This window comes from Dipodomys spectabilis, unplaced genomic scaffold (genome assembly GCF_019054845.1).
Source record: "Dipodomys spectabilis isolate Male_0828 unplaced genomic scaffold, ASM1905484v1 ptg000026l, whole genome shotgun sequence".
Taxonomy (NCBI): Eukaryota; Metazoa; Chordata; class Mammalia; order Rodentia; family Heteromyidae; genus Dipodomys; species Dipodomys spectabilis.
The window spans coordinates 11,322,571-11,336,871 of record NW_024870703.1 but is presented as its reverse complement, the minus strand read 5'-3'; the positions used below and the strand labels follow the sequence as shown (position 1 = coordinate 11,336,871).

The 14,301-nt window shown below is 34.9% G+C and overlaps 1 protein-coding gene across 3 annotated transcripts in view; it reads right to left on the bottom strand.

The window, feature by feature from the left end:
* The window catches only part of Map4k3 (mitogen-activated protein kinase kinase kinase kinase 3), a 154,312-nt gene that overhangs the window by 22,103 nt on the left and 117,908 nt on the right, over positions 1-14,301 (bottom strand). For all 3 annotated transcript variants that reach the window (XR_006146949.1, XM_042675418.1, XM_042675419.1), the window contains 8 exons: positions 13,067-13,109; positions 11,426-11,585; positions 10,225-10,337; positions 8,812-8,853; positions 6,666-6,750; positions 4,971-5,050; positions 3,574-3,634; positions 3,379-3,496 (listed from right to left, as the gene is read on the bottom strand). Coding sequence is in view for 2 of the 3 variants with exons in the window: in XM_042675418.1 (XP_042531352.1) it covers positions 3,379-3,496; positions 3,574-3,634; positions 4,971-5,050; positions 6,666-6,750; positions 8,812-8,853; positions 10,225-10,337; positions 11,426-11,585; positions 13,067-13,109 (702 nt within the window). In the remaining variant the exon portion in view is untranslated. The remainder of the gene's footprint in view (positions 1-3,378; positions 3,497-3,573; positions 3,635-4,970; positions 5,051-6,665; positions 6,751-8,811; positions 8,854-10,224; positions 10,338-11,425; positions 11,586-13,066; positions 13,110-14,301) is intronic.

Sequence of the window (14,301 nt, the reverse complement as noted above, 5' to 3'; positions counted from 1 at the left end):
ACTAGCAAAAAGTTGGCTAGATGCATAGTTTAAATGGTAGAACACCAGCTGCAATGCAAGAAGGGTGAGCAAACTTAAGGTCTTGAGTTCAAGCCCCAGTACCAGACATACACACACACACACAAGCCTTGTTATACAGTCCAAGCTGGCTTCAAACTCAAGATCCTTTCTGCCTTTGTCTCCCAAGTGCTATAATTATAGGGTTGCACCACACCACACCAGGCTAACTTACAGTGTAAGTTACTGGCCTTGTCAAAACCTGAGGGGATTAATTGACAGACAGCATCTTAAGGACCATAGGAAAAATACTGTATGGATCAGAAAAATCAACTAGTAAGTATGGCTTAGAATTAAAAATGAAAAGCCGGGGTCAGTGGCTCATGCCTATAATCCTAGCTAGTCAGGAGGCTGAGATGTGAGGATCACAGTTCAAAGCCAGCCTAGGAAGGAAAGTCCATAAGATTCTTATCTCCAAATAAACCACCAGAAAACTGGAAGTGGTGCTGTAGCTCAAGTGGTAGAGTGCTAGTCTTGAGCTAAAGAACTGAGGGACAGTGGACAGTGCCCAGGCCCAGAGTTCAAGCCCCATGACTGGCCAAAAAAAAAAAAAAAAAGAATTAAAAATGAAGTCACTAAAAATCTAGCTGTGGGAAACCCACTGTAATACTGTAAAAAAAAAAAAAAGTAGTAATGTTCTATTGTGACTTACAGATTACCATAAATTTAATTATGATTTTACAAAAGGCAATAAAATTAATGTTATCAGCATCCAATCACTGGGAATACTAAATTAGTTAAGCAATTTAGCACTATATTTAATGTAGGGTTTTTTAAATACATTATAGGCATAGATCAATTTACTATGTCCATTACTGGTGACAACTGGTTCAATTTTGTAATATAGCCTACTAGGTGCCACATACCAGATAGGTACTTTATATATATAATTTCAAAAAACCCTACACGGTAAGAATTCTGATTGCATTTAATAGATGAACTTCCTCAAAGTATTTATATAATTTTAAATTAAAATCAACTTAAGATTTCAAAGCTTATGCTTTGCTACAGAAGTGTTATAATTGGGTACAATGAGTACCTGTTTTCAGAATGACTACCATGAGATTCTCTGTCTTCAGAACTAGAAGGAGATCTTCAATCTACAGAAGCTTAAGGTAGGCTCCAGGTATGGGTGAAGGAATGATAACAATACATACACAGTATTATCAGGCTAAGGTGTTTTTAGATTTCCTGCCACTTAGTGACAGAATTAAGAGAGTTTATGACTAAGAGATTTTATGTCTGTTATCCCAGCTATTTGGAAGGTAGAGATAGGAAAATTGTTGTTCAAGGCCAGAATAGGCAAAAATTTACCAGAGATCCTATTTGAAAAATAAACTAAGAACCAGAAGGGACACGGCTCAAATAGTACAGCACTTGGCTAATAAGTAGAACTGAATTCAATGACCAGTACTGCAAAACAAACAAAAATATCTTTTGTGAAAGTGGCACTGTGGCTCAACTGGTAGAGTGCTCACCTTGGGCTGAAGAACTTACAGACAGAGCCCAAGCCCAGAGTTCAAGCCCCACAACCAAAAAAAAAAAAAAAAAAAAAAAAAAATTTGTAGTAACTAGTTACTTGATAATGAAACTTTAGAATGAGTTATTTGTGGGCATTACAAATACTATCAGCTATAACAAAATCTCTGAAATATGTGAAAGGTGAGTACCCATACAGGGGAAAATCCTACTACATGGAAATTACTTAAGGGAAAGGCAGTATCTTATTAAGCTCTGTCCCTTCTGTATAAAGGACACTTCATATGCATTTTGTGTATTATGTAAACTTTGGAAGAACTAAAGATAGCTAAAAATAAAAGCATACGCATGCAAAATGTTTTGTTTTCCCTTTTTTTACATAAAAAGAGTCTCTATTTGCATTCAAGTTTATGTGTCTCATACTTCTTGTAGACACTCATTTACATTTAAAAGCTTGGTGTGTGTTTTTTGTGTTCTAAGGATTTTGGATTATCAAATTAGAAAGTTTGATACAGAAGTTGGATAGATAAGGCAGACAAACAGCAGTACAAAGTATAGCTAGGAGAAAAATAAGGGCAGATGATCTGTAGGGGAAGAAAACAGTTCCCAAGGCTGGTACAACACCCTTAACTCCAAATTCAGCTATTATATAACAACATATAATAAAGTTTGTAATTACAGCTCATAGTAATCATAAAATGTCCAATTAAGTTTGATATAATCTATTTTAAAATAGTACACAGTTTTGAATGATTTAATAAAAGGTTACTTCTCAAAAAGTTTTTTATAGTGGGACTAAGGGTGAACTAAAATATCAGTGATACTACACTATGTTGGAAATGTACTATACAACTTGGGAGGCAGGGGGGTTGGGGGAAAACTGGGAGAGAATGAGGGAGGGTGTGATACTGTTCAAAAAGAAATGTACTCATTACCTGACTTATGTAATTGTAACACCTTTGTACATCATCTTTACAATAAAAATTAAAAACAAAACAAAAATTTTTGTGTACAAACAGGCAAATATTAGCTATACTGCAAACTCAGTAATTGAGAACAGATTCTCATGATACTTGAAAGCAAAGGTTTACATCATTTACAACTAATTTGTAAAGGAAGAACGGTTGTCTCATAATATTTTGTACAATACAATTTATATTTTATTTATGACTCAGAAGACCTTTAGAAAACAAGAGGATCAGTATTATAATAAACAAAAGAGCATAATTAAAATGCCAAAAAATACAAAAGCAAAACTCTTTTAACTGGGGCTGGGAAGGTGGCTCAGTGGTAGAGTGCTTGCCTTGCATGCATGAGGCCCTGGGTTCGATTCCTCAGCACCACATAAGCAGAGAAAGCTGGAAGTGGGGCTGAGGCTCAAGTGGTAGAGCGCTAGTCTACAACTGAAGAGCTGAGGGACAGTGCCCAGGCCCAGAGTTCAGGCCCCTCGACCGACAAAAAACAAAAACAAAAACAAACTCTTTTAACTTCTAAGTAATTATCTCCAAATGCAAAAAATTCATTCAATAAATTATTTAATTTTCTTGACTTAGAAATTGTACTTGAAAATTCATTTTATTCAAATTAACAAATGAATGGAAAATGTAAAATTACAGGAAAAAATAGCTCTATAAGGAAAAGATAATTTAAAAATGCAGAGAGAAAATGTTTAATGTAATTGGAAATCATAAAGTAGAATAATTTTGCTAAAATAAATTACTTATGCTTTTCATTATACATGATTTCTATTATACTAAACAACATGCTCTTTCACTTCTCCTAGCTATAGGTATTAGAATGAATTATCTCTAAGCATGAAAGCAGAACTAAATGCAGAGTTACCTTGGCAGTATTCTGTCAGGGAGTTTGTGTGCTGGAATAGCAACAGGCAACTTTTGCATTTGTCTTGCATAATCAAACAGCCCAGGCAAATTATGAGAATAAAGCTGCGAAGCTTTGCCTATAAGAAAATAAATAATATAAGAGCTAATAACAAGTAATATCAACTATTAATATAAAAAAAACTAGAAGACTTACCAGATATTGATAGCAAGCAGTTGTTCATTACATACAACCATGTACATCTTCGAGGGAATAGCTGGTTAAAAAAATACCCAAAGTTTACAAGGATTAATACATCACAGTGATGTAAATATGTACACATTAGTCATGTAAGTTGTCTTATCAGTGGGCCAATTCTTTAGAAAACAACTTATTGTAACAGAAATTAATTTTGTGACATATTTTAAACAAGGTAATACATATAATATTTACGTGAAAGGAAAAAATGGCAATATAATTTCAGTCTAAAACATTGTAGGATTAGTTCAAGTTGCTGTTATAGTGAAGACCATCTAACCCCAAACTATGAAGAAAATTTCCAAAAACATGTATTCATTTGTTTTGATTTTGGGGTTGACTCTTCTGTGTATTCCCTCTACAATATATTTATCTAGGTACATGTGCATACATGGAAGGTACAGAAAAAGTATTGTGGTGTTGTGGAACACAGGATAGAAAAACTTAAGGAAGGAGGAGAGAAAAAAGCTGAGAAAATATGGTAACTCATTGACAATAAAGGATACATACACATGCAAAGACAGAATTCATTAGTGGAATTAGCATGTTAGAACTGGGAGGCACCTCTGGAAAGTTGAAAGTGGTTAGTATTCAGGCCAAACAAAAGGACATCAATATGCTTTAAAGAAAGAAAATAACTGCCTAGCAAATAGTAAGGTTTATATAGTTATTCATTATTAATATCCTCATCATTAACATTTCTGCAGGTTGTCTTGAGTTTTTGGCTCTTGGTACTAAATGTGAAAAGTTCCCTCTGGATTATGATGATCAAAAATGTCCTCAATACAATTATTCCAAACCCTACCGGTTCTTCTCTATTTCTGACCATACTCAACACTTCTTTGCCTACTGGCCACAGTCTCTGGTCTCATCCATCTGCTTATAGATCTTTTTAAAACAGAACTATGATCATTAACATGATACACAGAGCTCTGGGATTTGGTATTTCCTACCTATCCTACCCAGCTCTATCTGTTGTTACAGATCTAGGCTCGAGTCAAATTGTCCAATCATTGCTCTTCACACTGGACATGCTATTTTATAAGGCTCACTCAGCTGTCCTATTTTTCTGATTGTCTTTTAAGTTCTATCTTAAACACCTCTCTTTTATCTAACTCATTTTTAGCATGACACCTAACCCTGAGCACTGTTGTTACTCAGCACTACTGTCATTGCGTTATCTGTTTTCCCCAGAACATGAGCTTCTCAAGGGTGGAAAACTAGTCCTGTGAATGTGGTAAACAGATTATACTCCAGGAAAGTTTTGTGAGTAAGAAGCCCAATTAGAACAAGTGAAATATAGAAACTTAAAAATAAAAAGATTAAGGAATATACAAAAACACAAAGTAACATACCTGTTCCATTGACGTTTCATGAAGTTCATTAAGATTAAGGGTATAAATCCCTTCTTCGGCACCAAATATCAAGTACTGATCTAAAGTAGCAAAGTATTTCATTACTGATTTCAGTAAGTTTTAAAGGATTTATATGCTTTAAAATTACATAAAATGTGACAACCACTGAAAAACTACTGCAAACATTTCTAATGTAAAGAAGAGATTAAATATTTTATTTATTTATTTTTATTCTTTTTGTCTGTCATGGGGCTTGAACTCTGGGCCAAGGCACTGTCCCTCAGCTCTTCAGCTCGAGGCTAGGGCATTACCACTTGAGCCACAGCGCCACTTCTGGCTTTTTTTGCTTACGTGGTGCTGAGGAATCAAACCCAGGCAAGCATTCTACTACTGAGCCACCTTCCCAGCCCCTGAAATTGAATATTTTAGACTCATAAGTTGAGTAACATGGGAAGTATTAGCTTCAAAGCAGTGAAGAAAAGATCCTCATCAAGGGGTCTTCTACAGAGAGATATGATGGACTTTTCACTTACCAGAGGGAACTGGTGTCTGGCAATCACTGAAGAGAGAATGTTGTATAACTAACATACACAACATAAATGATGAACAGCTAATACAGAATCAATATATTTTTATATCCGGGAGTGGTGGCTTGTGCCTGTAATTCTAACTACTCAGGAGGCTGAGATCTGAGGATCGAGGTTCAAAGCCAGCCTTGGTAAATAAGTGCATGAATCTCTTACCTATAATTAACCACCAAAAAGCTGGAAGGGGAGCTGTGGCCCAAGTGGTAGAACACAAGCTGTGAGCAAAAAAAGCTCATAGTCAGTGCCCAGGTCCTGAGTTCAAGCCCCAGTACCAGCACAAATACTAAAAGAAATTATAGAGTATAATTTTTTCTAGCTATTATTATTATCATTATTATTATTAGCATTCACATAAAAACCCAGGATCTCATTATTACCTGTTAAGAAGTTAAATAAAACTTAGTCCCTGCTAGGTTGGTTGTTATCATAGAAGGTCACAGAAGACTAGCAATGGCCCTGTCAACACTTTTTCAGCATATTAAGAGCTTCTCCATGTTAGACTAAAGTATGTGGAGAACAACTTAGAATGTCAAGAGAATTCTTAAACTTCCAAGCATTTCAGATGAGTATATGTATTTAATAGAGACTTATGGGCAGACAGGACTGGATTTAAACTGAAGCTGTCTACTGAAAACTGGCTGTGAAACAATGAATCTGAGTATCAATTTCTTAACTGCAATGAAAGCATCTGTCCTGGAGCTTAGACAGGATTACGTATATGTTCTTATTAACACACACACAAGAAATTTCTATGTCTCTGTATTAATCTATACAGATAACTAAATATTCAGGTACAGTATAACAAAAACACAGATTCCTGCTTAAGTGCCTGATTTGGGGCTATTAGCAAAAGGGTGTTTAATGTGCATGGTTTATTATGTTGACATGGGACTATAGTGAAACTCTAATGCCATGTACCTCTGCAAACACTGAAGACAGTACTGAGAAACATCCTTCACTGTTATTTTTTGAATTTTACCTTAAGATTTAACAATAATTTTTTTTTTATTCCTCCAGAAAGATATTCAGAAAATTAGTAAGTTCAAATGTTCTCATAGTCCCAGTTGAAGAAAAATTACAGAGAACAGATAATAACCCATGGTACTACCTCTTGTATCTGGGTTTATCCATGATGATGCACAGTGAATTTTCAAGGGACACCCATTAAAAACCTTTGAAAAACATGCACCCATCTAGGAAAACAAAGAATAAGCAATGTGAAACCGTGTCAAGCAATGGTCCTTACTATATAAAATATGTAATTATTTTCTAGTTTATTAAAGGAGATTACAGAAACCATACTGAAATTAAGATCATTTTTAAATTTATAGAAATAAACACATTAAATCAGTCACTGATTTGACTTTTTATTCCCCTCCCTTACTATCAACTTTTTGGTAGCATAAAGTTTACAGATACAACAAAAAGCTTACTTGAGAGAAAGAAGGAAAAAAAATGAGCATTATTATTTTAGTCATTTCAACTAACAAAGCAGTAGCAATAATCAAGTCTGCATAATATTTTGCTTATAATAATGCCACTTACATTTCTGCTATCAGAACCATTATAAAATTCTGTAAAGAAAAGAATCTCCACAGAAGTTAGAAATGTTTCTTATTTGGTTTTATGAAAAAGATGGCATTTATCATTGAATTTCATAGTATAAAGTGAAAGAGGTATGCTTCTACCTCCAAATATGCAGAATCTGATTGTTTATATTACTCATTAAAAATCTCTACTTTTCATGCTATTAATGTACTGAGCCCACTTAAAAAATCATTCAGGTAATTAAAATGTAGTATCATTCATTTGAACTATATATTACATTAAACTTTTAATATGAAAATTATCATTTTGATTAAATATTCCTTATTTCTTATGGACAACTTGAGACAAAAATATCTGGCCAGGGGGAACCTCTGTATTTGTCACACTGTCCTAAAATAAAGGTGCATTAGGCATCATCTCAGCAGCTACATTTTTTTCACATTTACAGAGTAACAGGCTGAGAACCCAGCACTAGTTGATGATGTGAAGGGTTAAAAATATTACCATAAAACAAGTCTTACACTAACATTTTTAAAGATCACCAACATTACAAGTAAGAATAGAGAGTTTACAGCTATCAGACACAATAGTGAGTACTCAGTAACACTATAGGGAATAGTCGTGGTACACTCTGCAGAAGCGACTTTAGAAGTGAAAGCAGTAAACAGAGATGCACTCAATGAGATTCCTCTGACTACCACAGTCAAAGGACACAAAATTTTAGATAAGAATAAATTTAGGAGATCTATTGTACATTATAGTAAGTAATGTACAATGAAATGTAATGAAAATTTGGTTACAACAGAAGATTTTAAGTGTTATAGATATTAAAAAGACAAAAACAAACAATCCAAGCACTGATGGCTTACACCTTATTCTTACTACTCTGGAGGCTGAGATCTGAAGCTGAGGATTGTAGTTCAAAGCTTTCCTGGCTCTTATCTCCAATAAGCCACTCAGAAATAGCTGGAAGTGGTACTGTGGCTCAAGTGGTAGAGCTCTATCCTTGAGCAAAAAGAAGGTCAGAGGCAGTGCCAATGCCCACAGTTCAAGCCAAGGACTAGCAAAAACAAAAACAAAAACCATCCCCAAAACTAGATGTGGTAATGCATATGTAAAGCTGCACATATATCTCAAAATACATGTGTAGCTCTTAAATATAAGTAAAAAAGTGAAAGTAAGAAAAAAGACATCATGATCTAATTTAGAAACAAACAACTAACACCATACTAGATTGTACTATATAGGACATCTAAGTTCTGGCTAGAGTTGAGTGGAATTTTGTCATCTTAGTGGCCAAAATCTTTGGGTCTCAGTTTTATAAATGGGCTAAATGAGGCCTGATATTCTGTTGATGTTCCTTGAGTTCAAAATTGTAGGTCTTCAATAACTGAAAACATGTTAGAAAATGTTATCTATATTTTGTACTTCCTAGAGTATTTTTGTGGCTTTTCCACATTTCTTACAAAATAGTAGCCAAATAAAATATTAACAAAACTTTGAAATTAAGGAGCTTTAAAGTGTGTAATTTATTTTTTGAATAGATATATGATAGATTAACCAAAATTAAAATTAGCATTCTTACAGATTTTTTCAATAATAATGCACATTACTTAAATGAGGTAAAAAATCTAACCAAATATACACATCAAAGCAATTACTTGTCACTACACTTAGTTTGAAAATATTTGCTATTTAATACTTACATGCACTTTAGGTGTTGGGGGAAGACCATTACTAATAGGCTTCTAAAAAATAAACAAATACATGAATGTGATTTTTTTGGTCATGAATGTACTGTATTTCAAGTATTTATTTAAATAAACCACATGAATACACTATTCTTACAAGAAAAATGTAGATAATTCTTTGGTCTTCTATTTCCTATAATACTTCTAAAGTCTGTAACACTTCCAAAGTCTACTTCCTACTTTCTAGTACCTGAAAAATGTCCTTTCCCAAACCAATTTGCTGTGCATACTTTCTTTAGGTAATTACATAATTTTGTATGTGTGTGTGATATTGCAGACTTGGAGCTTTTCAAGAGCTCTAACACAGGAACCACACTACCCATCCAATTTTATATATATATATATATATATATATACACACATATATATATGTACACATATGTACATTTACAGACATATATCTACATATACATACATATATGTGTATATATTCATGCATCTCTCTCTATATATATATGCATGCATTTATATACCTTGACACCTTGAGCTTTTTTGTTTTGTGGTGTTAGGGATCCAACTAAGAGCCTCTTTGAATGAAAGGCAGGAATACTACAACTAGATATATCCCAGCCAGTAAGAAGGCTTTTAAGAACTACTTTTCCATTAGTAGGAACAATAGTAAGTTATTTTGTGAACAATAAAAAGAATATTGTTAAATTGATGTAAATAGTTTAAACAAGAAAAAACTATTAATCAAGTCTATCATAGCAAATACATCTTTTAAAGATTTAAGTAATTGTAACTAATACGGTAAACTATTGATACAGTAATTAACAGCTATAGTTTCAAGAGATGGGTGCCACTGGCTCATGCCTGTAATCCTAGCTACTTAGGAGGCTGAGATCTGAGGATTGAGGCTTGAAGCCAGCCCAGGAAAGTCCTTGAGGCTTTTCTAAATAACCACCAAAATGCCAGAAGAGGCGGTGTGGCAAAAGAAGCTCAGGGACAATACATAGGTGCAGAGTTCAAGCCTCAAGACTGGAAAAATAAAATAAAAAAAAAATAAAAAAATAAATAAAATATTAGTTTAAAAAAAAAGCAGAGGGGAGGGGGACACGGCTGGGCAAGGAGTGTCAGTGGCTCACGCCTGTAATTCTAGCTAATCAGGAGGCTGGGATCTGAGGATCATGATTCGAATCTAGCCTGGGCAGTAAAGTCCTCATGAGACTCATCTCCAATTAATCACTCAAAAAAACTGGAAGTGGTGCTGTGGCTCAAAGTGGTAGAGCACTAGCCTTGAGCAAAAAGAGCTCAGGGAGAGCGCACTGAGTTCAAGTCTCATGATGGACAAAAAAATCCCCCCACAAAAGAAAACAAAAAAAACGACACAAAAAAAGCAAACAGGAGTTTATAAATATCAATACCTACTGGTACATCTTTCTTCTCTTTTCTTGAAGAGTTTGTGCCTCTATGTTCATTCTGTTGCTGATATAATGATCCATCTCGCTCACCATTTAACTGGAAGGAGTTCATTCCATTTCCTTCAATAAGATGCATTAAAATATATTGAGAAATTACTCATTCTTGTTAATACAATTATCAAGTAGAAAAGAAAAAAATAATTCTGACAGTATGTTCTTTGAGAGAACAATTAGAATCTTTAGTCCTGAAAAAGTCACATATATATGTATATATATGTTCACACACATATATATGTACACATATATACGTTTTGCTATTTAAACCTTTATTTCTAGCATATTAGGAAATTGTAAATACAGGTTATTCTAAGTATATAATTGTTTTCATTAAAGATAAAAATTAAACACTGAATTCATAACTACTTTCAGGAAAGGGACAATTTATATTACATATAATACCTACCAAGAAATGTTAGCTGTTTTTTTTCTAATATTTCTTTTGGAAAAGACAGAGGAAACTTTACAGTGTTTCAAACAGCACCTTCTAGTACTAATTTGAATGCAATACTTATAATGACAATCCTTCTTCTAAAACTGGTAAAGTGAAATAAAGAGTTAAAGTATCCTCTTTCTTTTCTTAAACAGAAATAGCCTAGAACATAAATGCTTCTCATTTGTTTATAGCTTAATTTCTATTGCTTTTCCACTACTATAGCTAAATAGGAATTGGTACAAACCAGTCTTCATAAGAGGGAAGACTAATATAAAATAACAAAAAGCAAGACTGGGTTGTGGGGAATCTTGTCATTTAAAAGCATTTTTAGCTGGGTGCTGGTGGCTCAAGCCTAGAATCCTAATTTCTAGGAGGCTGAGTCTGAGGATCAAGGTTCAAAGCCATCCTGGGCAGGAAAGTCTCCAATTAACCACCAGAAAGCCAGAAGTGGCACTGTGGCTCAAAGTGGTAGAGTGCTACCCTTTAGTGAAAAAGTTCAGGGACAGCACCCATGTCTTGAGTTCAATCACCATGACCAATTAAAAAAAAGCATTTGAACCATGAGACAAAAATCAGAGAACACCTCTGTAGTCATTGTTCCTGCTCTCTCCTTCCTCAAAGTAATTTCAAACATCTCTAGAAAGATTTCTATCACTTTTTCCACATAGTGTGAACACTGGGCACTTTACCACTGGACTTTACCCTCCATCATTACCTAAAGCAACAGGCTTCTGTGGGGGTAATCTGGGAGGTGGTGGCCTAGGTGGGACTTGGGATGGTTTAGCTGGGCTCCCAGCTGAGGGACATCTCTTGATTGTTCCTTGATTTTCATCCTCAGTAGAATGAATTTCCTGTGGTATGAAGATGGACTTAGGCTGGAGTAATACAGAAAGGCAACCAATGATTAAACATGAAATTATTTTTAGGAAATAAGTATTAGAATCACAGTTTCAAGTTGACTCAATTATCACACTCAGGTTATCTTAACATATTTAAAAAATATCCTAAAAATGTTCCCCTATCCTGCCAAAAAAAAGGAAGAAAAGAAAAATATACCAAACAAAATGGGGTGGTAAAGGGAATTTATAATTCTAACAGAACTTCTAATTTCTTTACTGGTTTCTCACAAGTTTTCCCAAATAATACATCCAAGATAAGGGATAGCACCCAGGCATAGTCACATACATGCATAAAACCCTAAAGTATTTATAATTATCTTCTGAAAATTAGATATCTATGATGATAAATTACTAAGTTACTATCGTTTATCCATTCTACTAGTTAATGGTAGATTGTAAAAAATAATTTTTTTTGTGGTGCTAATATTGAAGCTTGAACTGAGGGCCTGCACACTATCCCTTAGCTTTTTTGTTCAGAACTGGAGTTCTGCCACAAATAACTTGAGCCACAATTCTACTTTCAGCTTTTCTGGTGGTTAATTAGAGGTAAGAGTCTCATGATCTTTCCAAGGTAGTTTTGAATCTCAATCCTTAGATATGAACCTCTTGTATAGCCAGAATCAGAGGCATGAGTCACCTGTGTCTGGCTAAGAAAAAAAAATTCCTGGGCTGGGAAGGTGGCTCAGTGGTAGAGTGCTTGCCTTGCATGCATGAGGCCCTGGGTTCGATTCCACATAAGCAAAAAGAAAAAAGCCGGAAGTGGTGCTGTGGCTCAAGTGGTAGACCGCTAGCCTTGAGCTGAAGAGCTGAGGGACAGCGCCCAGGCCCAGAGTTCCGGCCCCACAACCGGACCCGCCTCCCCCCCCCAAAAAAAAAAAAAGAAAAAAAGAAAAAAAATGCTTAGGAGAATTTGATGGCTGGGTGCTGGTGGCTCACACCTGTAATCCTAGCTACTCAGGAGGCTGAGATCTGAGGATTGGGGTTCAAAGCTAGCCCAGACAAGAAAGTCTGCAAGACTCTTATCTCCAATTAACCACCAGAAAACCGAAGAGGCACCGTGGCTCAAGTGGTAGAGCGCTAGCCTTGAGCTGAAGAGCTCAGGGACAGTGCCCAGAACAGAGTTCAAGCCCTAGTACTTACAAAAAGAGAGAGAGAGAGAGAGAGAGAGAGAGAGAGAGAGAGAGAGAATTTGAGTTTGTAATCCAAGTGAAGTAACATTAACCCAATAATGTCATTGTTCTTAGAGGATACATTTCTACAATTTATTACACAGAATGAATGGTAATGACAAGATGAGTATTTTTAAAAAGAAAATAATCAAAATGTTCTTATATTAAAGTTATCAGTTTTGTAATTTGTATATTGTCAATAAAAATAAACTAGAGTAATACGTAATAGACTGTTAACAAGGAAGAAAAATAATTCACATAGAATTCAAATAGAAGAAATTTGTCTACCTTTGGTGGTAAAGGTGGTGGGACTTTTGATTTCATGGTTGAACTAAAAACACAAAAGGATCACAAAAAGATTAGAATCAGAACTCTTCATTTTATAAATAAATCATTGAAACCAACTTTCTGCAATGGTATAGAAGAAAAGCCTGCAAAAATAAATATCATGTTCTAAGTTATAAGTTCTTTTCCCAAAATATTGAAATGTCCAAATTACATTAAATTATTCAGAAACAACTAGATTGCATTGGAAGGCAATGTCTAATGGCTTCTTGGTTTCAAGTACTAAAATATAATTAGAACTAGAAAAGATGGCTATAATTCCAATTTATTTCAATTAAAAGCTAAGAAGCAGCAGTTGATTTGGGAGAAAATAATTACAACAAAAATAAATCACTGTATAGTTCCATTTTTGCTACTGTTAGAAATGAAGTTATATGACACAGCTTATCAGAAATGATTTCTGAGACTTTTGTTTTCTTGTGGAGCTAGGGAATTTTGTTCTTTGAAATATAGGCAATATTTGAATTAAGCTAAGATCCATTGCAACTCATGATTTTTTAAAATGGTATTAGGGTTTAAACTCAGGACCACGAGTTTGTCTGGCAAGCCTACTACTTCTGAGCCACATTTTTCCTTTATGAGACAGGACTTCACTTTTTCCTGATGTGAGCACTTGCAATATAATTCTCCTCCTTTTTGCTTCCTAGCATAGTTGGGATGCAGATGTGAGCCAACATGCTTAGCTTCTTACACCTAAGTATGTATGTGTGTGGGGGCGAGGGGAGAAGGGAGGGAGAGGGGTCTCACAAACTTTTTAACCCAGGGCTAAATCTTAGGCTTCTAAGTAGCTAGGAAAGACCTAAGACCTAGCATTACTCAGGTGCTCTTGTCTACCTTGAAATCAAAAACAAAAAAATGCCATGCACTGGTGGCTCATGCCTGTAATCCTAGCTACTCAGGAGACTGAGATATGAGGTTCACAGTTCAAAGCCAGCCTGGGCAGGAAAGTCTGTGAAACTCTTATTTCCAATAAACCACCAGAAAACCGGAAGTGGCACTGTAGTTCAAGTGGTAGAGGGCTAGCCTTGAGCTGAAGAGCTGAGGGACAGCGCTCAGGCCCAGAGTTCAAGGCCCATGACCGACCAAAAAAAAAAAAAAACTCCTCAAACTGCTAAAACCTAAACTAACATAACACACACATAACAAATATTTGAACCTTTAAAAATACATTTATATTC